The sequence below is a fragment of the Macaca thibetana genome, chromosome 1, assembly GCF_024542745.1.
Source record: "Macaca thibetana thibetana isolate TM-01 chromosome 1, ASM2454274v1, whole genome shotgun sequence".
Classification (NCBI taxonomy): Eukaryota; Metazoa; Chordata; class Mammalia; order Primates; family Cercopithecidae; genus Macaca; species Macaca thibetana.
Genome location: NC_065578.1, coordinates 11,686,813 through 11,714,612, shown reverse-complemented (window position 1 = coordinate 11,714,612; position 27,800 = coordinate 11,686,813). Strand labels below are relative to the sequence as shown.

Sequence of the window (27,800 nt, the reverse complement as noted above, 5' to 3'; positions counted from 1 at the left end):
TGCTACTTAAACAAAAATTAAAGGAGAAGAAACAGTATCATAATAAACTGTTCATAATAATAGATGCTGAAAAGGCATTTGCTGTAATTCAGCAAATGCCGTTCCTAACAGTAAATCCAAATGCCAACAAACAATCAATTGATGGTCAAATTCGCTGCTGGGGACACGCAAGATAAAGTAACAACGAACTATCACTTTGTACCCATCAGACAGGTAAGAGGGGCAGAGATGGGTGCTGCCCTTCACGTTCCCACCAGCACTGGGGGAAAGTGGTCTGGAACATACCTCCTAACTAATCAGCTCCCGGGAAGTGACTGTACAGAAATGAAACTGGTGTGTAAACGCATACATAGGCGGGCATTTATTGCAGCATTGATCTTGGGGGCAGGGTGGAAGCAGCTGGAAAGCAAAGTGAACGCCCACTGAAACAGGAATAGGTGAGTGAATTATAGAACATTTACACCATTAATGATCATGCAGCACTTCAGAGAATAAACTACAGTGATACCAGCCTGCGGGAACAGTGAGAAAAGCAAGTCGCTAAACAGTGTTTAATAGATTCCATTTTTGTAAACACCAAAGTTAGGAATCTATGACTATGTATATCGGCGTATGAAGCTATAAATAATTATATAACATGGTAAAAATTTGGACAGGGTCTCCCTCTGTTGCCCAGGCTGGTCTTGCTCCTCCTGGTTTGGCTTCCTAAAGCGCTAGAATTACAGTCCCTTTCTTTGGTCTTTATGATTGCTTTTATCATGCCCCCAGCCAGAGAGCCACAACTTGGATGGTCTTCGAGACCCTTGCAGATGGGAGTGAAATCTCACTTCAGATTTCCTGAAGAAGTGCTCTTCCAGGTTAATCCAAACTTCTTCATAATAATGAACATGCTTGGGTCTGTGTTCAGGAAGCACTTTCTGTTCTTAGGGTCTTGGGATGCACTGTCCAGTGAACAGCAAATATCAAGTATCTCTTACAGTGCTAGAAATCACATTCTTGGTCTAAAGAGCTGGGGTGAAAGTTGTTTGCAGTCAACCAATACCTGCAAGACGGCATGCTGAACTCGGCTGAGGAAAGGGAAGATCGTCATACACACACCCTTTCTGTCAGTGACATCCCCATGCCCTGGAGTGCCTGGCTGGTTCACTATCAAACACTGACTGATTGTCCCACTGCATCCGTGAACCCTCGAAAAGAGTCTAATTGTGTGCTCATGTAGGGGTTGTTAACCACACCTCCCACTGTCCCTCCCATTTGGAAGGGGCATAGTCTTCAGAAGTTGTGCTTTGGTTTGGAAAGCGTAGCCCTTCCCTTCTCTAGGCTTTTGGATTTCTGTTGACATTTTGTTCTGACTGGCTGTTGCCCAGTTCAACTGGGCAACCGTGGATGAGGTACCTGAATAGGTGAGGGGAATATTTCTTGATTAAAGCCAATTCTTTGCCTATCCTACAACACTGAAGCTGTGCAGCTAAATGTGGTCGGACAAAAACACAACACAGGCTGCCTGGTCCCACTTTAAATTCACGGTCATCAACCTCAAATGGGTCCTTAATGTTGCCCGGCAAACATACCATGCTTCTGTTATCCTACATGACTATGTGCACCTTCTCTCTCTCCAAATCTGCATCACTTCCCGCCCTGTATTCATTCTTGCCTGATGTGAGAAAACAGGAGCAATCAACCGAATCTCAAGCTCCCCCACCTCCACCCATCTTCCCGGCCTGCCAGGCCCTCTTTTCCCTTATTCCTTCCTGCCCTCTTGAATTTCTGGTCAGTTCTCTCCATTTGCGGCCAGATTCCTCTAGAGAGCTGTTGGTATTTCTCTCCTTCCATTTTCCTCTTGAACCTCCTCCAGCCCGGTTTTCACCTCCAATGCTCCATTGAAACCACTCTTGGAAAGGTTTCCAGTGACTTCAGTGTCGCTAGGTCCATTGGTAATTGTTGGTCCTCATCCCACCTGACTTAGCAGCAGCACTCAATGGTCTTTGAAACCTTTCTGGCCTCAGCTTCTAGGATCCATCCCCTCGTGGTGTCACTCCGTCTCTGGATGATCCTGCTGAGTCTCCTTTTCTAGTTTTTTTTTTTTGAGACAGAGTCTCAAGCTGTCGCCAGGCTGGAGTGCAGTAGCGTGATCTTGGCTCACTGCAACCTCCGCCTCCCGGGTTCAAGCGATTCTCCTGCCTCAGCCTCCCGAGTAGCTAGGACTACAGGCGCCCGCCACCACGCCCGGCTAATTTTTTACATTTTTAGTAGAGATGAGGTTTCACTGTGTTAGCCAGGATGGTTTCAATCTCCTGACCTCGTGATCCGCCCGCCTCAGCCTCCCAAAGTGCTGGGATTACAGGCGTGAGCCACCGCTCCCGGCCTCCTTTGCTGTTTCTTCTTCAGCTGCCTAAACCCTTAGTGTGACTTCTGTCCTGCTGGGGCTTGAACCAGGAACCTCAGAGTGGGCTGAGCAGCAGCCAGTATAGTGCGGAGACTGCCACTTACTCTTGGGAGGTTGAGACTGGTTAAGGAGTGGGGCTGCCTCCCCAGGCTTGGGGGGAGAGGCCACATTTTATCATGAACATCACACTATGTTTGGTATTTGTCACTGGTGATAGCTCTAGAAGCTACAGATCACCAAGAGACCAGAAGAAAACAAACAACAAGTTTGGGAAGTCCACAAAGCATTTTATTCCACAGGAAGAAAAATGATGACTCTGATATGAGAACCAGACTCGAGAGTCTTAACACATTGGTGACTGTAATAGTGTTTACATAATAGAGAACCAGATATTTCATTTTTAGAATTTTATCAAGCAGCTACTATGGTATTTTGAGGCACAGATCATACTTACAAACAAAGTGGCCCTGGAGCCTTCAGAACATTGCGGTGAGTACCCACCAAGCAGCAAGACACTCTGGGACTGGGGAAGGGGCCGCTTGTCTGTTTTCCACTGTGTAGTGACCAGGCCAGAGCCTGGGGAAACACTGGCCTGGCTCACCTTTCAGTGAGCACAGAGAAGCAGCGCCAGCCAGGGAGTGACACGGGTCGGTCAACGGTGCTGGGTCAAGGGACTGAGTGGCTTTGGATATCTCCTTACCCAATTTACGCTTATTCCATTTATTTTACTTTCCTCAGAGACCAACTGTGTGTTTGAGGCAGAAAGAAAAGCAGTAGAAATGATCTTTTTTTTTTTTTTTTTTTTTTTTTTTTTTGTTTTGAGACGGAGTCTCGCTCTGCCGCCCAGGCTGGAGTGCAGTGGCCGGATCTCAGCTCACTGCAAGCTCCGCCTCCCGGGTTCACGCCATTCTCCTGCCTCAGTCTCCCGAGTAGCTGGGAATACAGGCGCCCGCCACCGCGCCCGGCTAGTTTTTTGTATTTTTTTTAGTAGAGACGGGGTTTCACCGTGTCAACCAGGATGGTCTCGATCTCCTGACCTCGTGATCCGCCCGTCTCGGCCTCCCAAAGTGCTGGGATTACAGGCTTGAGCCACCGCGCCCGGCCAGAAATGATCTTAACAAAGTCTTAGACGTTGCTGGCTGAGTATCAGTTTACAAAGAAACGGGGCATTGAAGGAGCCACGGGCAGCGCCTGTTTCCTCCAAAGTTTTGCATGTTTTCCTGGTGAGAACCAGGAGGGGATGTCAGACACCCCTGAAACCTTCTGGCCGCAGGTGGCCCAGGGCTGCAGGGCAGGGGAGGGCTGAGAAGTGGAACAGCTCGCCGTTCGCCCTCCCATCTCCCACCCAGCCTTGCCCTAGATGGTCTTTGGATCCCATTTTAACATCTGCCTCTCCTAAGGTGCGAGTGTCAAAGTGCTTGATTGTGCAATCACAGGAGATGGGCAGCTATTTAAAGATTGAATAAAATTAGAAAGGAGCCCGAGGAGGGCATCTGAACACTTCTCTGGATTCCTCCTAAAGCACCAGCTGCAGGCTAACTTCCTCAGTCAGATCTGAGAATGCCCAGCACTGCTGCGGCCCAAAGCAGATTTCTTTAGTAACGCTAAACTCCTTGATCTCATCAAGAAATTTCAAGTGACTTTGTTTCAGAAGCTGATAGAAGGCTCACTGACGCATACAATCAACCCTTCCGAGAGTCTCATCTTTTAAGAGATCATGATCTCAGGCAGTGGGTTGCTGATGACAAAAACCACAAGCCAAACTTTGGGGTGCAAGGAGGGAGGCTGAGGAGGAAGCTGCGGAGGAGCTGCCACTTGGCTGTATCCTGCTGCGATCTTGTGCAGGGCATGAGTGCTGACACAATCACGACTACCCCCCGGAAAGACACAAACTAAAACCCACCCAATGCCGCAAAAGCCAAGTTTCAATTCTGCAATCCACTAACTTGGAGTTCAGCGAAGGCAACCAGCCTCGGAGTTCAAGAAAGCTGATCCTTGAACACCATGTAGCTACTTGTGCTAAAGCTCCCTTCCTTCCTCTGCACGCGTACACACACACACACACACACACACACACACACACACACACACACACACACACACAGACATACACACACACACACACAGACATACACACACACACAGACATACACATACACACACAGACATACACACACACACACACACAGACAGACACACACACACATACACACACACACACACACACACAGACATACACATACACACACAGACATACACACACACACACACACACAGACACACACACACACACACACACACACACACACACAGACAGACACAGAGGGGAAGTGGGAGAGGAAAGGGAGGGGAAGAAGATTAGCTTCATTTGTGTTTTGGAAGGATTTGGGTCATGAGTTATAAACACCAAAACCTTCCACGCATCCACTGATCCACTGAGTCATCCCAGACTCAGCTACATGTGACAAGGTTGTAGAAATTGATTAGCTTTATTAAAATAAAAATTTTAAAATCACAAGGTGAGTCATTCATTCTAAAGTGAGGCCCTTTTTCCCTTCTCCCTAGATGCTTAATCCTTACAGAAAAGCGAAACACCAAAAAAAGACCCAGGCCGCTCATACCAGGCCTTGCTCCCAGCAGGAATTTAAAAACAAGGATAAGAGATGCTTTCGTCAAATCTTGGTTCCACGAAAAGCTTACCAACGCAGCTTTTTAATACTATTTCATCCCCTTTCTGGAACTCTCCCCGCTCCCTTCTCACCCTGGGGTTTCCATCCTGTGTCCCCTCGGGCTGTGGAGCTGCGATGCCCGCCTGTGGCTTTATTAAAAGGAAAACAGTCCCCGGGCTTTGTTCTTGGTTGCTGCTGCCCAGGCAGGAGAGCACTCTTATGTGGATTTCTGATTTGTTGCAGTAGTTCAATGGGATTTTTCTTTTCCTTCTCAGTTAACAGAGTTTACCAATGTTTCCAACCTCTCTAATAATAACCTGAGAAAGCTTACAATGCTGATTTGCCCATGTGTGGTAATAGAGCACAGGTTTCCCTCTAAGTTTGGTAAGACTAGTTAGGATAAAGCCAAATGGATAACTTACAACACAATTTGTGAGAATCTAAGCACTCTTTGTAAAATGGGGGTGAGAAATTAAAAGTGAGCTCCCAAGCCCCTCTCCTAGATCCTTCTGAGGGGCCAGCGCTAGTCCTGGGTGCCGCAGCTCACGGCCCAACTGGGCAGCCACGATGTCAAAGGTGTCCCTTTCAGGACCACAGCCCTCACCTCAACCCACTTTACTGGGAATACTTTAGTCTCCAAAACTAAGATGTAACATTCTTTAAGAATGCCTTTCTATAGACAGTATCCTGAATTAGATGTCTAGAATTAGTGCAATAGAAGATCCAATATAATTTTATATTACTTTACAGTTAACAAACCTTTACACATAGCACAGGCCCTGCTCAGAAACGTTCCTATATATTTACAAACACACAGTTGTACATATATACATGTTAACAAAATACAGGGCATCTAAAAATTAGATTCGTCTCGGTACATGTTTTTAAATGTTATTTAACCAATACCTTTAAAAATTATTTCCCATAATCTAAAATAACTCCCTGCCTCACAAATTAATGTGATTTCCACTTGTATCTTTCCTCATGAGGATTTACTTTCCCTCATTCCTTGACAACTTCCCCAAACCCAACTCTGGTTCTGCCTCTAATGCCCGCCGAGAGCTTGGCCTCTTTCCTCCCGGCGGGTCTGTGCTGTGTCGGGAGCGCCCGTCTCAGCAGCGGGGCTTCAGGAGTCCAGCTCCAGCTGCTCTCGGTTTTCGCTGAGTCTTAACATAAGCTGCTGTTCATAGTAGAGGCTCTTGGCGTAGTTTATTTCTTGTGACAACTTGACAGCGAGGACCTCAGATTTCACGTGGACCTAAGGAGGAGAACAGGATGGGTCACCTGCCCCCAGGGTGGGGAAACCCAGGAATCAGATCCCCTAGGCGGCGGCTCCCAGCCCAGCTGTGTCTCAGGATGGGATGTCCACGTCAAAGAAACAGTGATGGCCGGGGCTGCTCCCCTAGTTCACTTGCACTCAAGTCTGGATTTTTTTTTTTATTTTTAAGACGGAGTCTCTGTCACCCAGGCACGATCTCTGTTCACTGCAACCTCCGCCTCCCGGGTTCAAGTGATTCTCCTGCCTCAGCCTCCCATGTTGCTGGGACTACAGGCGTGTGCTACCACACCTGGCTAATTTTTTTTTTTTTTTTTTTAGTAGAGACGGGGCTTCACCGTGTTAGCCAGGATGGTCTCCAACTCCTGACCTCGTGATCCACCCAAAGTGCTGGGATTACAGGCGTGAGCCACCACGCCTGGCCGATCTGTCTTTTTAAACATTCCCCAGGACTGTGCAGCCAACCCATACTCACCTGCCATCTGGGACCCCACCCCTCCCCGCCCCCAGAACTGATGTGCAGAGGTAAGACCGAGAGCAGGAGTGCGGGGTTCACATCTCAGGTGACAGCCGAGGAAGGAAGAAGAATCAGCCAACAAAAGCGTCTAGGTCTTTCTTACCACAAACACCTCCCTGCTCACCTGCTTTGAAAGGGTGCAGAAGTGTAGTAGGCGAGGCTGCCCACCTGCTACAGTGAAGGGATCTGGAGAAATACTCACACTTTGGGGTGCTCGCCCTCTTTGTCAGCCAGCTCTAACTTAAGCCAATGACCGACCCCAGGGGAGCCTTACACAAGCCCAAGCAAGCCCAAGTGCATTGCTGAGCAGGGGGAGGCCAAAGGACTCCGGAGGAGAGAGGCCCAGTAAGGCTGGCGCTATTTCTGATCCGTAGAGAGAGACGCGGGCAGGCCCTTTTAATTAACGTATCGTTCTTGAATGCAAGCTTCAAAATCCCGGCGTACCGGGTGAGAATGAGCAGGACTAACACCTGGGTGTCGTGGCAAGCCACCAGGCAGACTGGCCAGGGACAGCACCGCGAGGGGCTCTGCAGCCAGCTCCTGTGTCAAGTCACTTGGATTTGAACCCCAGCTCCTCAAGGTCAGCTGTGTAGACCTGAATGAATCACCTGCCATGACCAATAGCGAGGAGGGGATGACAGCGACACAATGACCACACAACCCACAAGGCGGCCAGCCCTCCAGGAGCGTGAGCTGTTCACAGGAGCTTTCTTATTTAAAGGCCTTGTCATAGCAATACCCTGCCCCCTCTGGAGGCCAAGTATAACTTTTATTTACAAATACTTATTGCACGTGCTAGAGCTACTAGAAATAATGTTCTGGTTTCCACTGTTAAGGAGAAACAACGGAGAAGCGTGAGCTCCAGTGCTTTCTTCCATTCAGTGCACTGGAGAATCCCATTGTGGGAGCAGAAAAACCCTGTGTGTTTTGTTAGCTGTTCCTTATCACCAATGAGAGTAAGTATTGTCACCCTCACTACATCTATGAGTAACTGAGGCACAAATGTTGTGAGGCAGTAACATTCCCACAGTCACCCATGGGCCAGCTTGGAGGGCAGCATCACCCCGGGCAGCATCACCCCGTAAACATACCCTGGGCCCTCCCACGTTCAGGACGGAGAGGAGCACTCCTGGGAAGGGCCCAGCCTGAACCTCCTACATGGGCTCCTGCTGAGGAGGGGGAAGCAGGGCAGAGGCATGGAGGCCCTGGCCCTGCGCCTGAGGAGCCTGAGAACAGCCTGAGAACAGCCATGCACTCACCATGGGCTTCTGGTGGGAGGGGCCGGGGATGGACACTCCGCTGCTCGTGCTCACGGCTTTCTTGGTCACCTGCACGTACACCTTCCCATGGTCTTTGGAGACAAGGCAGTGGTAGAGGTCATCGTATTTGACTTCTAGGAAAATGGCTTCTCGGTCCACGTAGTCCCCACTTTTCAGGAAGTAAACAGCTTTGGAGGAGATGAGCACGCAGTAGCTGTCAATGTTCTCCACAGCGATGAAGCTGCAAAGCAAGACGGGAACACAGGAGTGACACCTGGGGCTTGGCCCAGCGTCAGGGGGAGGCCCACTGCGGGCTCTGTGGCCCCAGGGCCTGAGTGTAAATCCCGGCCCCCTTGCTCACTACACCTTGGGCAGGTGGCTTAATCACGCTGAGCTTCTGCTTCCACTTTTGTAAATTAGGAACAAAAATGGGCCTGGCCTCAGGGGCCTGTTGTGAGGCCCATGGCCATGGCACCCCACACCCCTCGATGGGGCGCTTGATAAATGTCAGCTAATGATGACCACCAACAATTTCAAAGATAGAAATACTTTTATATCCGGAAATTGTATCTTGGGGGGTGTTTGTTGATGTTTTTCTGTGAGCATTTCTGGATACCTTAAAGCTTACAGAAAACGGTAACAATGCCGTATTGGATGAAACCGAAAACGGGATGCCTTTCAATGTGAAACTGAAGGAGCAGCTGAGAAAGTTCACTGCCTGGCAGAGGGGAGGGAAACACGAGCGGGCGAGAAGGCGCGGCTGGGGGTGCTGAAAGCTGATGGGGAAAAGCAGAACTAAACAGATTCACCAAATGGCACGCCAGGAAGAGACGGCCTGGTGTTAAAACACCTGCACTCCCATACCCGCTTCCTCTGTCTGTAAGCTCAGCCCCTCCAGGGACGGGGCACTCCCCCATCCACTTCATGTTCAGAAAACTCAGAGAGTCAGAAAACGCTTTCTTAGGTAAAGCTGTCATCTTCCTTTTGGAAACTACTAGTTGTTACTTCAGGAGCTTTCCGGCCACTCCGAAGAAACTGAATTCCTCTATCATGGAGCTCACACATTTAAAGTGGAAATTTATGCACATCAAACCTCTCTGGCCACTGAATGAAGAGCAGTGAGCCTTGGGAACAGCGTGACAGTCCCCCCCCGGCCTGGCTGCCTCCCCTGAATCTTGTGACAGCCCTTCACAATGGGGCTGCAGCGTCCAGGGACAGCGGACAAGGATGGACGGCGGCAGGAATACTAAAGGCTGACGACAGAGTGGCAGTCGAGCTCCTGCTGGCAAACTGAATTGCTCAGAGCCAGGCTCCACCTGCAAGTGTTCGGAAACCTGGGTCCAGAACGGTGTTGTTCCCAGGTCCTCTGAAGGAGGCAGAAGCCTGGGGGCGGGAGGTGGCCTGCCTGTTGAAGGGAACAGGCTGCCGGGCCCTCGCTCACTGGGGGTCCGTGCAGGACGCACGCCTGCTCCCTCAACTTCTCTAAAGCCCATCCCCCTCCCTGCAAGGATCACAGGTCCTAACTTCTCTATGAAGCATCCCCCACATACTCCAGCCCCTCCTCCACTTTTGAGCATTTAATTGTGATGGTCCCCAAAGCACCGCCAAGCACCAACTCGTCGTTTCCATGTGTCCTGGATAAGTCTCTCCGCTCTCTGACTACGAGGTGAGCCCTGTAAGTGGGGTCCATATCTCACAGCCCCGTGTCTCCTGAGCAACCACAGAGCTGGCCACCCCATCAGCACTCAGTAAGTGTCTGCCTTGTCCCAGTTGCCATTTTAATTACAGACGCCCGTGACCAAAACTGGGGTTTATTGTTCTATTCTAACTGGTTGACAATGCCAAGAATGTAGACTTGTAAAGTCTCAATGCCAACATTAGAAAGACCCGCAGCCTTCAGCGTTCAGGCCACTCAGCACAGACGTTCTCACATCTTGCGCTCTGACAGCATTGAGAGCGGCATCATCACTGAACAGAGTTGGATGGAATCTGAAATGGCTGGTCCGGGAAAGAAACGAGGGCACGGGGAAAGACAGACAGACAGAGAGGTATAAAAATGATCCTGACACAGAGAAGAGGTGACACAGTGCCAGCCAGAACCGGCGGGGACTCAAGCTGAGACCCTGGAGCGGGCCTGGTGCACAGGCACTGAGGCCGTCACGGGCTCTCCAAGGAGACTCCAAAGTTGGCCACCATGTTTGGGGTGACAGCAGGAACCTGCATGAAAAATCCAACTGAGATTTGAGGTTCTTTCCTCTAGGTGAGCATAGCACAGGCACTTTCACCCCAGTGCCCAGCCCCCAACCCCCAGCGCCACCACACTGGGCACTCGCCATAGCTGACATTTACATGTCAGTCACAGGCTTTCCATCTGGGCAGATGCTCTCACACCCAGGCCAGAGTGGCCGACATGACTAGTGTGCTTTCCATCCTGGAACACTTCTATAGGCTTTAAAATAGACTCTTTTCCGGCCGGGCGTGGTGGCTCACGCCTGTAATCCCAGCACTTTGGGAGGCCGAGACGGGCGGATCACGAGGTCAGGAGATCGAGACCATCCTGGCTGACACAGTGAAACCCCGTCTCTACTAAAATACAAAAAAAATTAACCGGGCGTGGTGGCAGGTGCCTGTAGTCCCAGCTACTCAGAGGCTCAGGCAGGAGAATGGCGTGAACCTGGGAGGCAGAGCTTGCAGTGAACCGAGATCGTGCCACTGCACTCCAGCCTGGGAGACAGATGGTGCAAGTCCTCCATCAGGCCAGAACCACTTCTGGAGGAGGGGTGACTGAGCTGGGACGCCTCCGGAAAGGTAGAGAGCACAGTGAAGGAAACACAGGCCGAGCCAGCAGGAAAGCCCGGCCCGCTGGTTGACTCTGGCCGAGTCCGTGGCTTTCTTGGTAGCTCAGGCTCCCTCATCTCTCTGATGGAGAGGGTAATCACTGCCAGTTTTCTTCACAAAGTGAGCACGGAGGTCAAGGAATTCATGGCCATACAGAAAGGTAAGTGGAGGAAGGCAGTGCTGTCACTCCACACGGATCTCTGTCCTGTAAGTCCAGGACCCTGCGCATGCCCCGAAGCTGCTACTGATAATAACGTGTTTGGAAATTGTGCATGAAGTGTTCTAAAGTCTTTTCAAATCAAAAGCAGATCAGAGCCAAGGGTCTGGCTGAAGGAAGAAGGGAGGTAGTGAGGCCACAGCTGGAACTGGGCAGTGACCCCAGGGCCCAGGCGACCACAGCTCTGTCCCCATCGTCTTCCTGTGGCTTTCCTGCACCCCACAATGGCCAGGGCTTTGGGTTGCATCATCATCATTATTACTAATTTTAATTCTTTTTTTTTTTTTTATTACAAAATCTGCCAATCACATCAAAGAATAATTAAACAGTTCCAGACCAGACCCCTTATCTAATGGAGTCTGATCCCAAACTTGTCACTGTGAGAGAAGCAGCAAAACTCAGGGTGGTAAGAGAAGCCTGGCAAACGCAGCACGCTCCGCACCCTCCCCTCTGCCCATCTGCACCGTCTTCCGTTCCCTTTCCCTAAAGCCACAGGCCATTCCCCTCCCTCCCTGGACTAGTTCTCCCAGGCTTTCCTTTGCCTCACTTGAGGCTCCCTGAGGTGCTCACACTGCTTTGCAGTCTCGACCCCAGGCTCTCCTCTCTTCACTGCTCTTAAAATCAAGCTTCCCGCAAGGCCTGCTTTTGGTCCACGAATAGTGACTGTTGGAAAAACCTTGAGGGAAGAAGGCCACCATGGTCTTGGGTGGCTCTGAGCATACTCCTTCTGTTCTCTGATCTGTTATTAACTGAGAGGAAAGGGGAGCCAGAAACACACAGCATCAGATGAGCTTTATCCTTCCAATCCGAGACCTCGAGAAGTCACCTCGGTATTCAGTTGACACAGCTTAGGTTGCTGTAGATACTATAATTGATTCTATTTAAAAAATAGGATTTTTATACTATTCTGAAACCTCAGTTAAAAGTTTCAACTCTGGGGGCAGAGCACGGTGGCTCCCACCTATAATCCCAGCACTTTGGGAAGCTGAGGCGGGAGGATCACTGGAGCCCAGGAGTTTGAGACCAGCCTGGGTCACATAGTGAGACACCATCTCTATTTCAAAAAAAAAAAAAAAGAAGAAAGAAAAAAGTTTTAACTCCCCTTTAAGGGGAGAAAGGATACTCTGGCCTTGGGGCTCAGTGTCAGAAAGTTTCTTCCGAGAGAAGGGAAGGCTGTGGCACCAGCTTACACCCTTTTCCAAGATGACAGGTGCTAAGAGTGGGTGAATCTGCCAAGAGCCAGTGCCACCTTAATAGAACCCACCATCACTAACGACATCCATAGACCAGGAACCACGGGGCACTCTCCGCAACAGCAGCCATGGTACCATCAACAGCAGCCTCAGGCCTCCTCTGGGGCAGGTCACAACGTCCTCCCAAGCCGCTCTGGTGCCAGTCGCCTCCGCCTCTCACTTTGCCCAAAGCTTCCCCATCCTGATGTGTAGAACGCCATGGGTCTACTCTGCAGGGCCACTGTGATGGTGTGAGCTAATCTACGTGCCCCACACGAAAGAGATCCGCAGTTAATGGTGGCTCTTGTTGAGAACAGGTGCCCAGTTATCCCAAACCTGTGGGGATGACCCCTCCTTCCCCCACACATCGTCTCATCAGGAGATTGGAGAGAGAGCTGTCTCTCTGGAAGGCCACATGGGAAACAGGCTCATGACCAACTTGTCTCAGGGAGAAATCTGCCAAGTTAACTGTTTCAGCCACTCTACTTAATTTTCCTCCCGCTTTTTTCCCCCCCAATATTAACTCATTTATATACCTGATTCTACTCCCTCTGGAGTCATTTCAAAATCAGAAGCATTCTGAGACGCCTAACTCAGTGCTCCTGGAACAGGCTCCTCTACCCCTAGGCGTTACCCACCCCAGGTCCATCTATGGCCCTGACTCCATGTCTGGGCCCAGTGTCGCTCTGAGTGCCAGGTCCTCTTCAGGGCACCTCAACACGTCCACTGGGGAGCTGCTCCTTCTCCAACCCTTGTTCTTCAGCACCCCCAGCATCAGCTGATGGCATCCCCATCAACCAGACACGCAAGGAGCCCGGAGCCACTCCCAACCCTCCTCCTCACTCGGATTCCAATTCAGCAGTTGAGGGATCCACAGACGCTGCTTCCTTAATGCCTCTCCGATCTGTCCTCTTCTAGTCATCGTTACGGCCACCGTGTTCAGGCCTCTCCACCTTCTACCTGGGCTACCCCAGGGGCCTCCTAACTGGCTTTGTGCCTTCAGTCTCACTACCTGCTGCTGTCAAGGTTTTATTTTTCATGAGGAATTTTGAGTGGGATCCTCTTCCTCACAATCTCACTCCCATCTACAGGAGAGGCAGGCTCCTCGGCATGACCACTAAGGTCAGCCTTCAGCATCCGGCCTGGGGACCCAGCTTTCCAGCCTCCGCTCCTTCTCTCCACACGCGCTGCTGCCACAAAAGGCTGACCCCAAATTCTACAGACCTGCCGTGAGCTCTTCTGCCCCGTGTCTCTGCCCAGCACTGTGCTCTGTCCATGCACCTTCTCTCCTTGGCACATTCCTCCACCTCCTACAAGGTCAGGTGACTTGTCCAGAGCCTTCTCTGTGAAGCCTTCCCTGGCTTCCAGTATAAATTAATCACTTCCCGTCTGTGGTTCCATAATATGTTGCTCATACTTCTATTTTAACAGCAATATATGTTATAGGTTGTTGGTAACACAGTGTCTGCTTCCCCTGCTAAACTGTGAACGCACTGAGGACAGAGGAAATTTCTTACTCACCCTGGCACATAGTAGGATTCCATAAATGTATGCGTTAGGATGTCGCAGAAGATGACACTGGCATTACAGTAAGGCAAGAAATTTGCCAGTGTACAGGCAACTCTGGATGCTAGACACATGTTACCAGTAGGAAAGTTGAAAACTTCTCTTAGAACTCCTGATTTAGCTTATTAAAGATTTAGCAAACTTTAACTTTATCAGAGTAGCTGAGCCATCTGCCAAATGTAAGTTTTAATTCAGGGACATATCAACAAATGGCCAATTCTGTAAGTGTCAATAGTTACTAGTAGATTATTTCCTACTTTAGGAAATGGAAGCTAATAAATTCTATTCCATTCCTCAGAAGGAGGAATTATTTTTATTCTGAGACTGTGTATGTTACTATAAGGTTTGTATTTATAATTATATGGTACTAGAATCAATATTATATGGTGTGCTCAAAAATTTTCCTGATTTTTCTCTCTCTCTGAAATTTCTCAAGAAAAGACAAGATACAAAAATCATAAACAGCATGTTTACAAAGTAGATAAGAGACTTTTACTCATGATTTTATTTTCTATACTCTTGGATTTGCTAACCATGCATTTGAGTTTCTTTTTGAGACAAGATCTCACTCTGTCACCCAGGCTGGAGTGCGGTGGTGTGATTTCAGCTCACAGCAGCCTCGACCTCCCAGGCTCAAGCCATCCTCCCACCTCAGCCTCCCAAGTAGCTGGGGTTACAGGTGTGTGCCACCACACCTGGCTACTTTTTGTATGGAGGGGGTTTTGCCATGTTGCTCAGGCTGGTCTTGAACTCCCAGCCTCAAGCGATCCTCCCACTTTGGCCTCGTAGCTCTTTGGGAGGCTGAGGATGACTTGAGGCCAGGAGTTCGGACCTGCCTGAGCAACATGGCGAGACTCCATCTCTACAAAAAATTGAAAAGAGGAGCAACTTATTTGGCTGGTGGATGCATAGGCTACTTCTATTTTTTACACTTCTGTATTTAAAAAATCTCATAAATGTTACTTTCTAAAACTACATTTAAAAAGTACAATTTCAATTGTCTAATTCCAGAAAGCAGTACATTAGGCCAGCTTCGCAGGTCACGTGGGTTGCTCCGGAGCGTTTTCTAAAAGGCAGGAGCCACCCTCCTCTCACCAGCCTGGTGTGCACCGTTAAATGTGATGCAGTATTAGAAATAAAACAGGTACCTTACAACAAAATGAAAATGAATTTCTGGCTACAAATGAGACATGAGTTAGAAAGAAAAATTAATTTCACCACATAAGACAAATGTTACTTTAACATCATTTTAACCCGGATCCTGTTTCAAAACCAAAATTGAGAAAGATGGGAAGCAGTGACAATTGCGCAATTTCTCAGAGGAATATATGATTAATTTGAAAGTGAAGACCTTTCAGCTGGCCAGACCAGAAATCAAATGTCGGTAACTATCTTTTTGATATTAATTAATTAAATAGAATGAAAAAATGAAATGCAAGTCGATCTGGGAGAACACGGTTGAAGTCACGATGGCACTGGGGACTTCGTGGGGTTTTCACTCCATCGGGAAATAATTACACAATATTTTCCAGAAGTGAAACAGTGAGCCTAACTGGAAAAAAATGTGGAAACATTTAGTTCGAACAGTAGAGCAAGGTATTAAAGACCCTTTAAAGGGGTTAACTCTGAAGGGAAATATGCAAATAATTAGGTCTTTAAACATGTTTTTAATTACAAATCTAGGATAAAAGTCAGAGGTATAATTTGGTGCTTGTGGGCTTTTCCTGAAAACTCCTTTCTTGCAAAGTGATGAGTGTAATGTTCACTCCACCGCGAAGACCCAGGCTGACAACTGAGGATACTTCAGAGGAACATTCGCCACACTCCCTGATGGCTCCTTCCTTGTACACTGGGGAAAGCCGTGGTCACGTGCCTCCTTCAGCATTCACTGGCAAGATTTAACCCACCACTTGGGTGGAGACACATGGTTTTCATCTTTTAAAGTCAGAATTCATTCATGCCAGTATCTCTTCCTAGTTCATATGAATTTCATGAAAACTATTTTACTGATTTCATTTTGATTCCAGTTTTCAGCTCTCTCTGGCTCTGTTTTTCCATGTGTGTATCTCACTGAGAGCAGTCCTATGTTGGCTGTACTACGCAATGTCTTCTATTGCAAACGAATTTCACAGTGACCAGAGATGGTCTGACTTGAATGGAGGTGAGTTGGGGAGGAAAGTGAAAAGACAACATGCAATAATTTAAAATCTCATTTAGCCTTTGACAATAAAACCCCAAATGATTGGAAAATGGACATATGTGAACACAAATGCTGAACTGCAGCTATCTGGCTGTATGTATTGGGTGCCTATTAGATGCCAGGCACTGTTCTGTGTGCTGAGGATTCTTCCCTGAATGGAACAGACAAAAATCCCAGCCTCACAGGGCTGCCATTGTAGCAGACTCTGCACCATGTCCTGCCAGACCTGAGAAATGACTCTCTAGACCTCCCATCCAAAGGCTAAAAGTTCCATCTACAAAGCAGTATCAAGAGCAGTCATGGTACCAAATCCCTGCCCCAAGGAAGGAAGGAATATAAAGTTCTCCCTGGAGTGAACTGCATGGGCACTCTAGGCACTGGACTCCAACAGCAGAAGCTATGAGCGACACCTGCTGTGGACAGAGTTACCCCTCCCTGTCAATTCATATGTGGAAGCCCTAACTCCAATGTGACCACTTGGAGTAAGAAAGTAATCACAGTTAAGTTAAGTCATAAGGTTGGGGCCCTGAGCTGATAGGATTAGTACCCTTATAAGAGACACCACAGAGCTCCCCCCACCTCTCTCTGCAATGTGCGGACACAGTGAGAAGAGGGCTACCTGCAAGCCAGGAAGAGAACCCCACCAGCAGCAGAATCAGAAGATACCACGATTCTGGACCTCTCAGACTTTAGAACTGCAAGAAGACAAATTTCTGCTGCTTAAGCTGCCCAGTCTATAATACTTTATAATGGCAACCCAAGTAGACGAAACAAGAAAATACAACTCCATTATCAAGAGACCTTCTGATACCACCACAGGGGTCACACAGGGCACAGGTAGGAAGATGCCATTCTATCTGGCAAGCAACAAATACCTTCTGGATTCGGCTTTTGATATCCCCATTCAAATACTGCCATGAAAATATGAGATGAGATCTACTTAACACTGTCCCTAACAACGACTCTGAAGACTATCCTGACAGCTGACCTCTATTTCAGACATTCCTCCACCCTCCAAAACACACTCACAGCACTCAGAATCCTCCCAAGCTCGCTTTACCTTAAAGGAGACAAATAAGCATCAGAAGAAATTAAACTAGTATTTTGCTACTTCTAGACACAACTAACTGCTTTCTCTGGGCTGGTGGTTCTGGCACCTATTCAGGTTCTAGAGCACGTTTATGCTACAAGGATCTCTGCAAAATATCCTAAAATAGTGAAAGACTTAATTCTACCATGTCAACCAGGAATAAAATCACTAACTGAAGATATGACAAGATCCCAGGTATACAAGGCTCCATATTTAAAGAGTAACAAAGCAATCTTAAGAAAAACACATTTCCAAAATGTCCAACTATTAGTTGTTTGCTATTTGTCTTTCCGTTTTGTTTTGCTAGCATTCTGCCGCAAAAGTGGGATATCAAAGTTTAAGAAATTTTTCCTGGAGAAAAACCTTAAAATTGAGAACATTTTATTCATTATCTTCTCTCTTTGAACTAACTAGAAAGAGACTGCCATTTTCTAGAAACAAAACACTAAGGCCCGGCTATGGCACATGGTCGAAAACCCCTCCTTAGAGTAAAAGGCTGTTTACCATCAGGTATATCTAAATCTAAAAAACATTTGGGGCAAGGAATTCTTTGACCAGATCTAAGGTCGGAGAGTCATGAAAATAACTCACATCAGATGGAAACTTCTCAGGATCAAAAGGAGAAGAGGCAACTCAGTAGACCCACAGGGCTGGTTTGCCATGCTCTAACTTACAATTCGTCCTGTATGTTGTCTGTGAGTTTGAAGAGCTGCTCCTGTCCTTCCGCCTGGCTCTCAGAGTACCGGGGAAGCAGCCCCTGGGGGCCCGTGCAGCAACGCGGTTTCCGAACCCTCTGTGCCTGAGTCCTAGATGGGTAAATGGACAAAAATCCAAGTGGTTAAGTGTGCAGGTTAAAATGATTTCCCTTTCTCACTAAGACAACAGCACTCTGTAATACCAGACATACTCTACGTTTAGTGAACAGAATTAAACGACGGTATTGCCTGTGAATGAATGTACCATGAAATAGTGGTTAAAGACCCTCAACTGAGTTTGAATCCTGCCTCTACCATTTTCTGGCCATGTGATCGTGGACAACTTGGTTAACTTCCTTAACTTTCAGGTTCAGTTTTCTCTCTGAAACAGGACGATGACACCTACCTTACAGGACTGCTGTGAAGATCAAATAAAACAGTGCCCGCCAAGCCTGGTCCTGGCGGATGGTGAGCTGCCCACCAGCGGCGGCTCTCGTTCCTGCGGTTATTACTGTAATAGATTCCCCCAGGTTGCACCCTGTTTATCTAGGCATCTCTTCAGGAGAGCCATCTTTGGATCTGTGATGGGTCTGGAAGAAAATCCTGGGCATTTAGTAAGAACACATCAACCCTTCAGACTTCTTCTAAGATGAGGTCAGTTGCTTGGGCAAAGGGTGAGGGACATGGTAATCATGCAAGGGAAGAAAGCCCCCTGGACCTAGACCTGGCCCAGGCCACAGGCTGGGATTCTGCAGTGGCTCTAACTTGGGCCACTCAGCTGTCGGCTGCCCAGAGGAATCTGCTCTGTTATGGCTTTCAGGGTAGGCTGATGTTGTCTTTTCCACACACCATATACAGGGTAATTGGTAAGTACTTTCTGGTGTTTTCCTAGAAACAGGAGTGCGCATTTGTCTTGGAAAGGCTGCGCATATTTCAGATGACTGATAAGAGCGCACGGGGTCTGTCCTCGGCCTTGTACTTGCTGTACTTTTTATTATTTGTTCCTGGAGCTCACTGAAGCAAAACATCCCTCTCTAGACAGGTCTAAAAGAGAGGAGAAGGCTTACACACTGAATCAGCACTTCAGAAGCAGGAACTAACAGTACGCAGCGCAGAGATTTACTTACGAGGGCAGAAAGTGCCCTGGTGGGCAAGTCAGGTTGGTAATATGGACAGAAACAACCCTAGAAACTTGTCGCAGGCCATGCAATAGACCGTGCACAGCTGGGGTAACTGAAAAGTGCTCCCGAATCCAGGTCAGCACTCAGTTCAACAGGCTGTGAGTGACGACCTCTGAAGGACAGCTCCCTACCTTGGTGAGGTTTGATATGTGCTGGAAAGACAAAAATCTAGTGATAATTTTACACAAGTTCGGTTAGAAGGATGCCTTCAGTACTATCAATTGTACTCTCTAAGGGTAACAGAAAGAGACTGTATAGAAGTTTCAATGATCTGCACTAAGGGAGAGAGTAAAAAACCCATTGTATTTATATCACCCACTCACATACCCTGCCAGTCTCAATCCTTCCTTCAAGACGCAGGCTTACAGTTGGCTACTCAGAGCCTAACTATCGATTGAAAGTGGGGAGGGCAGTATAGGGGCTGCCGCTAACCCATAAGCAGAGAAGCTGGACAACTGCTGCCGAAAGGATGATGGTAACCTCTGCAGGCGGGGGGCTTAGGGGAAGAAGCCTGGCGTGCCTCTCCAGGTAGCAGAGCTCTGTTCTTATCTCCTTGCCTAGCAAAACACCTGCTGCCATTCCAATCACTGCCTATACAGGCTAATAAAGTATCCTTTCCCCAAGGCAGTCCTGCTGACCTCTCTGCCAGGCTACATGGTAGAAGCCCAAAGCCTCTCCGAGAGGAATATGGCAGGGTCTGCTTCCTCATCACTTTCAATGTAAGGTTTGATTCAGACTCATCTCAACACATCTTCCCCAATCAACCTGGAGGCCTGCACAGGCTCAAATTCAATATATATCCCAAATCTGACTATTTCGCCATCTCGATCATAACTAACAAATGATTCCTGGATTTGTAATGTATTATCATAGTAGCCTCATAACTTGTTCTCTTCCCTTCCATCCTTGTCCACTCTCCTCATGGCAATGAGAATGGCCCTTTCAAAAAATAAGTTACATTGGCCAGGTGCGGTGACTCACGCCTGTAATCCCAGCACTTTGGGAGGCCAAGGCGGGCGGATCACGAGGTCAGGAGATCAAGACCATCCTGGCTAACATGGTGAAACCCTGTCTCTACTAAAAATACAAAAAAATTAGCTGGGTGTGGTGGCGGGCGCCTGTAGTCCCAGCTACTTGGGAGGCTGAGGCAGGAGAATGGCATGAACCTGGGAGGCGGAGCTTGCAGTGAGCCGAGATCGTGCCACTGCACTCCAGCCTGGGTGACAGAGCGAGACTCTGTCTAAAAAAAAAAAAAACAGGTAAGTTACATCAAGTCAGTCATCTGCTCAAAACACATTTGCTTTCCATGCCAGGTGGATAAACATGCTATTTACTGCTTGGCTCCCATGTGGACTGGAGGCTCCAGGAGAGGGGGAATTTGTTTCATTCACTGCATTCCTGGGATGGAGAACAGTGTCTGGTTTATGGTACAGCAGCAGTCAGGATAAGCTGAATAAACGAGTGAGTGCCTGGTGGCTGGCAGATGGCATAAGGGCCATTAATTGAGCTAAAAAGTAAGGACGACCTGCAAGCTTTGGTGGAGAGTTTGAAGACTAGGGATTTTGAGCACTGAAAGCAAAATCAACATTGAGGCAAAACGTGAACCAGCTAGAACCCCATCTTCCTGACAGAAAGGTCAAGGGTGTGTCTGTCTGCCCCACTGATCAAAACACAGAAAGGGACATGACGGCAATGTCCTGAAGCTGACACTGATGACAGGCCTTTCCCTCACACGAAGCAGGATTTTCATTAGTACTCAAAGCTGAGGGAAAACATTCTACCAGAGAGGAGAAAACCTGAAGTCCTAAATGCCTCTGGTGGATCTGAGGAAGCCAGAGAAGCCGAGGAAAGGCGGCTTGTTTCTGGACCCGAGCTCTTAAAAATTTCATCTCATGACAGCTCCAGAATAATTGAGAATGGGAGTAAAAGCGCTCACCTTGTTGATCTTCTCACAGGATCAAACAGCTTTCTAGTGTAAACAGTTATTTCCTGACTCAGTGGACTCCCTCAGAGTCTTCCCCAGGTTTCAGTGATCCAACCTCACCCCCATTCCCAATACATTATTTTTTAACCTGCAAACTACAAACCCATCAAAACATCAGAGAATACAAAAGCAGAGTGGCTCCCCTAAGGATACACACTGACTATTGTTGTTATGTTTCTTTTCTTGACTGTCTTGACAACAGGCCACAAACTATCTTCCCATTTCCAGGGTTCTTGCCTTTTGATCAAACAGATATCAAGGGCAAGGCTGGATTCAGTGCTCAACACTGCTGACTAGGGGAGCTCACTGTGGCATTCAAGGCTAATTTTTCACATCAACATGGAAGAAAAGACAGATGAGTTCAATTTTACCCTAAAAGGAAACATCTTCTGTTACAGTCTTATGACTACAAGGACTTCCAGAAGGCATACTCTTCCTAGAAGCAGCAAGCTGGATTAAAGGAATTTTTCCCCACTCCCCTATCACCTCATCAATGTCAATATCTGAAAAACTCTTCTTTCTGCTCCAAAACTCAACTAAAATTTTACCTTCTCAGATCCAAGTCGGTAGGCTGTGAGTAGGGGAGAATATTTACAGTCACTGCATATGAACAAATTTAGCTCCAATCCTACAGAATTACCAAAATAATGTAAAAAGCCAACAGTAAGCTACTGTTTTCCAACCTCGTAAGCCAGCAAAAAGTTTAAAGGCCACAGTGTGACGATGCTGTTTTGTTCATCTATTGATGTGGTACTTGCACATTCAAGCCGGCCTTTAAAACTAGTATGACCATGTAACGGCAATCCTACATTTGTTCATGCCCGGTGACAGTGTGTCCATTTTTAAGTGACTTTCCTGTATGTTCCAGTAAGCCTATGAGCACCTGGAGGGAAAGGACTCTAGTCCTTTTTTTTTTTTTTTTTTTTTTGAGACAGAGTCTCGCTCTGCCGCCCAGGCTGGAGTACAGTGGTGTGATCTTGGCTCACTGCAAGCTCCGCCTCCCGGGTTCACGTCATTCTCCTGCCTCAGCCTCCTGAGCAGCTGGGACTACAGGCGCCCGCCACCACGCCCGGCTAATATTTTGTATTTTTAGTAGAGATGGGGTTTTACCGTGTTAGCCAGGATGGTCTCGATCTCCTGACCTTGTGATCCGCCCGCCTCGGCCTCCCAAAGGGCTGGCATTACAGGCATGAGCCACCGCGCCCGGCCAGTTCTTTTTTTTTTTAACTGGACTTTAGGACTAGGCTCATGATTATCCTCAGTTCAAGGCCCACTCTCATCATCAGGCTCTCTTTATTTATTTGAAATAAACATCTGTGAAAGCAAAAAAAAAAAAAAAAAACTCCATCGCTCCATCGTGGACCACAAGTTGGTCTTCTGCCACCCCAAATCCCTGTTCCTCCTTTACCTAAGGCAGGAACTTCCTTCTGAATCCTGTGTTTCTCATTCCTGTGCTTTTCTTTTTTATGTAGTCTTATCACATTTCAAAGGATGCTCCATTACATTCTTGTTATGTTCTATGGGTTTAGTTTTGGGCTTTTGGAAAAGGATGTCACTGTCACATTGCTAAGATTCAGGCCTTCTTTTGTGTGTAGCTATGATTAATTCACCATGTCTCTGCTTTATTAATATTCCATTGTATGACTATCCCATGATATATCCATCTTCCTGTTGATGGCACATGGGTTTTTTCCAGGTTCTGCTATTACAGATGAGGCCATTACGAACATTCCTGTACGTGTTCATCCTGGTGAACTTTGAGAATCTATCTAGGGGGAATTTGCTGGCTCACAAGCTATAAATGTTCACTTAACAAGATAATCCAAACTGTGTTCGAAGTGGCTGAACCATTTTTACACTTCTGCCCATGAGGCATTTAAGACGCCCTAGTGATCTATCCCCAACACTTGGTATTCTCTAGGACTGCACTGTCCAATGCACAGCTACAACACATGTGGCTACTGAGCACATGAAATGTGGCCAGTGTAACTAAAGGACTGAATTTGAAATTTTTTATTTTGGATAGCACTGGTCTAGACTCATGAATCTTTGCTGCTTGAATGGATATGAAATGGCTTCTTATTGTTTTTTCATTCCCATCTTCTCCTTTTCAGCCTATAGCCTACAGCATAGTGGTGTCCAATGAATGAATTAAAAAAAAGTGGAATAGCTGTGGGTCCTGCCATTGGTGCTAGAGCAGCAAACCAACGTCTAAATGACTCTGGTCCACCACTGTTAGGCAGGCCTGCGGCCTCCCTGGTGGCTTTGCTCCTTTCCTCTGACCACCTTTGCTGCTACTTGGACAGGGTCTTGATACCATAATTCTGGGGACAATGGATCACCGAACAAGAGGTGGCCAAAAGCCACCCACTCACCTCTCCTAAGTCGACAGCATCTCTTATGAACCGACTCAACCTAAGAGTCTGTTCAGTGCACATGCAGCAACTCTGCCTCCACAAACCTTTGTTTGGCCAAAGGTCTGTGGTGTATTTAATTGCTGCCAGCTGGAGCTTGTCGGCCATGTTAAGCCCTCAGCTGCTGCGGTTTATAAATTTCACAGTGTATAGAAAGAAGCAGTCCTTCCAGTCAACCAGCTAATCCAGAATGTCAGCACCAAACCAACTTGAGCTTTGAACTCCATGAAAATGTCAGGGAGTCTGCTGTACAGCATGGAGGACTCTTCCCCCAGGGAAGGGGCTGTGGGTACAGTGGCTGACACACTGCAGATATGCATCCAGTGAGGGCAATCAATACAGAGTGTGCCTGCATCTGGCCATTGCTATCTGACATACACTGGAGGCCCAAAACCAATGATCAGAGTAATAACAAGTCACGTCTTTTTTAAAAAAATCAACAGTAAATCCAAATAAGGTGACACAGGAAGATCCAGGCAATTCTACTTGGTTGATCTTGCCTTTCAGCCTGAGAGTCAACAGTTAGCCAGGCATTAATTATTCATAGCTTATACGATGAGTAACTATGTCATAGTTCTGTTGGTTAAGACAGACGCTGTGCACACATACACATACCCCTACACAGCTTAATTTGGTTGAGAAGTCTGTCATGGCCAGTGTCTATCAACCAAGTGATGCTCAAAAACAATCAGTAAGTGAGTAGAAAGTGTATGTCACACATGTGACATTAGCATCATAGAATGTTTATTCAACTGATGGCTGCCATCTTCCTTAAGGGCTGCATGATGGGTTTGTGCTTGCACTCACTTTATGTATGCGTACAGGGCTTTTGTTTTAATCAAGTATCTTACTGATATATATTGTGCTCGAGTGTGCACAATTAGACTGAGAACGTAGATCAATCCAGACTACCTCTTACAATACTGGTCATTGATAACAGTTACAAGATACCAGGGTTCTTGACCAAATGGCCTAACAAACATTTGTCATTTCTCTAAGAGAAACCCCACAGTCTGTCTAAATAGTACTGTCTGCACTGGAATAGATGAATTGGTGAAAAACCCTCTGGTATCCACAGCAGTACAATGTCTGCAAGCCCAAGAAGCCCACCACACCATGGGCTGCATCTATCTCGGACCTGTAGCTCCCACCATGCCGTGGGCTGCATCTATCTCAGACCTGTAGCTCCCGCCATGCCGTGGGCTGCATCTATCTTGGACCTGTAGCTCCCACCACACCATGGGCTGCATCTATCTCCGACCTGTAGCTCCCACCATGCCGTGGGCTGCATCTATCTTGGACCTGTAGCTCCTATCATGCCATATGCTGCATCTACCTCTGACTTGTAGCTCCCTCCTCTTGGCCACATGCATCTACTTCTAAAGACAAAGTGGAAAAGCATTTCTTCTTCATAAACAGATTTTACTCCTTTCAGTGCAAATTGTAATCTGAGAATACTCTACTAGAGTATGAAAATTTCTAAAGTTTGGCTCTATTTACAGGAGAAATTCTTCCCCATAGTTTCAAGAGAAACAGAAATACACCTTCTAGAACCCACTCAAATATAGTATTCAATCCGTAGGTTGGGACAATTTGGATTTTGGACACATGGAAAATAGGTTGGGCAGAAAGAAACCTTATGTTAGTGGAGATTGGTTCTTACACGGAATTACTGACTGAGGATCCAAACTAGGGGAGCCAGAAAAACGAGCCTACTTAGAGCCCTGCAAATGGTTTGTGCCTGCCTCCTCCAGTCCCCTATTCAACCAACCTTTCCCCAACTATCATATGCAGAGGCCAGCACTAGGCCCTGAGGAAGACTGGGATGGAAGTATCCAGGGAGCTTACAGCAATGAGAACATAGCAGGGGAGCACTAGGAGAGACAGGGAGCACTGGAGTAGGCAGCGTAATATAATGGCTGAGAGGATCGGCTCTGGAGCCAGGCTGCCCAGTGGGTCTGAATCCCAGCTCTATCCTGTAGGAACTGCAACCACAGGGAAATTATGTGACTTCCTGGAGTGATGGTTTTCTCATCTATACAATGGGGGTAATAATGGGTTGTTGTGAGGAGTAGATAATACATGTACAGTGCTTAGAACAGAGCCAAGTACATAATAGGCACTCGATAAAATGCTACCTATTCTTTTTATTTAGTGCATTATTTACAGTGCCATGGGTGCACACGAGGAACCCTAGTTGAGGTGTCTGGGATCTAAGATGGGCTAGGGTGCAACATTCAACCTCTTGTACTTAGTTTTCCTATGGGGGAGGCTCATAGCTTCAAACTGAAATATTTTCCTTTCCCCTTTGCTTTCTCATTAACATTCTACTTACCTCTCCCCAGGGTTCTCAAGTCATATGTGTATAACACACAGAAAATCCCATGTTGTGCTACTGCCACTGAAAATGTGAGAAAGATGTTGATTCAAGAAATCATTGGAAATTATATTAATATTGTTAAGTTTTTAGCAATTTGACATCCAGCAGCAGGGACGACATTTCCTGGGCTGGGTTTTCTCCCATCAGTGGGATTCACACCTGACTTGTTTATAGGGGTCAAGGCTTCCCATAATTTAACACATGTTTTGGGGACTCCATGACACTGCAACTGTGACAGCTGGTAGGACTAATGCCAACAGATATGCCTATTGGGATTTAAACTCTAAGACAAAAATACTCCAGATTTTTTTTTCTTAGTCAACTGCCTCAGGGGTGAGACTACCTGTTAATGGCTGGGTGGGGAGGGGCAGAGTTACTTCATAAAGAATTCCAATAAAGTAGATCATGTTATAGTAAGAATGGAGCCTAAAAGGCTTGGATTTCTTAAAAGGCCATAATTTTTGCATGCATTCTGGGTTTGCTTTGCTTTTACAAAATAGTAGACAACCTATAAAGTGGTTGGCAACTTTCAACATCATGGAAGAACAAGGCGCTTTACAAACGTAAGCTTTCTTTGTGTTCTAAGTAGAACATTCTGAGTCAGAGAGTGTAGTACTTATTGGACTCTCTCAAGCCATTATCAAATTCCTTGCTAACCTGTCACCTCTAATGCCAATCCCAAGATATTTCACATGAACTGAAATACACAATCTCTGGTAAGCTTTATTTTGTGGCTATTAAGTACAAATGCTAATAATAACAAGCTGATTACATTAATAAACCAGATATTTTCACTACTTTTTTTTTGGTTCAAATGATTTTCCTGCCTTAGCTTCAGAAAGTGCTGGGATTGCAGGTGTGGGCCACCGCGCCCAGCCCACTATTTTCAGATTGATTTCTGGTAAATGATTACATAATCTCTTTCTTTTAATGTTTATATTATCTACCTTCTCCCAAAGTTGACCTCTTTCAAGAGAAGAGATGAAATTTAAGAACAAGGTAGTATAAAGGAACAAACATAGACTGAAAAAAGACAAACACAGGCTGAAATCCCAGTCACTTATTAGCTGGGTGACACTGAAGAAGTTACTAGACTGTTCTTAGCCTCAGTTTCCTCATCAATAGGTGAGAACTTAATACCTACTTGGTTGATAATATTGAGATAAAATATGAAGAATGTGTGGCATAGTGCCTGGCACATAGTAGGTACTTGTAAAACTTAATCATCTCCTTCTTTCCTACCTTTATTCAGAATTATTGGGTGTCAAGTCCATTTAAAACACCAAAATGCAAAACTGCAGTATTGAAAATTTTATCTTGACAGATCACCCTGGGGGACAAGTTTTCCTGAGTCCGTCTGAATGACTCATTAGGAGCACATCACATGTTGGCTACAGCGGTGTTTTCTAAAGAAATGACTGCTTAAAGCGTTTATTTGCCTGACCCACTCCCATCCATATCCTATTGCCTGACAGAGCTTTTTAAAAAGAGCTAGAGCGAAATCAAACTAGCAGCTCAATGAATTATATCAGTTACCAAATTCTTAGCATTGAAATTAATGAAGTTTTAGAAAAGTGCCATTAATAAAACAGCAGGCGCTTTCAAAAAAAAAATTTCAGGGGGTAAAACACTTTCTGCAAATGAAGTTTGTAACACAATCTTAGTACGTACAACCGCTGACAATGAAGCTGCCTTGACTGAAGTGGGGGAAGCGTGTGTCCTGTCACCTCTCCCCTGGGAAGTCCTGAAGCCCCTCCCCCAGGGCCTCTTCAGATGACCAAAGCCAAGCAGATACGAGCATGCTCCAGCCCCCAGAGGGGACCTGCTTTGCAATTTGTTTGCTCCTTTTTTTTTTTTTTTTTTTTGAGATGTAATCTCACTCTGTCGCCCAGGCTG

The 27,800-nt window shown here is 46.9% G+C and overlaps 1 protein-coding gene and 1 non-coding gene across 6 annotated transcripts in view; both read right to left on the bottom strand.

Annotated features, from left to right (window-relative positions):
- Window positions 1-4,859: 4,859 nt before the first annotated feature.
- The window catches only part of VPS13D (vacuolar protein sorting 13 homolog D), a 282,995-nt gene continuing 260,054 nt past the window's right edge, over window positions 4,860-27,800 (bottom strand). For all 5 annotated transcript variants that reach the window (XM_050787581.1, XM_050787591.1, XM_050787600.1 and 2 more), the window contains 3 exons: window positions 17,925-18,056; window positions 8,108-8,348; window positions 4,860-6,313 (listed from right to left, as the gene is read on the bottom strand). In XM_050787581.1, coding sequence (XP_050643538.1) covers window positions 6,182-6,313; window positions 8,108-8,348; window positions 17,925-18,056 — 505 coding nt within the window. In that variant the 3' untranslated portion in view covers window positions 4,860-6,181. The remainder of the gene's footprint in view (window positions 6,314-8,107; window positions 8,349-17,924; window positions 18,057-27,800) is intronic.
- On the bottom strand, window positions 7,781-7,946 carry LOC126945787 (small nucleolar RNA ACA59). Its single transcript, XR_007722547.1, has one exon. It is a non-coding gene; the product is annotated as a small nucleolar RNA ACA59 (small nucleolar RNA).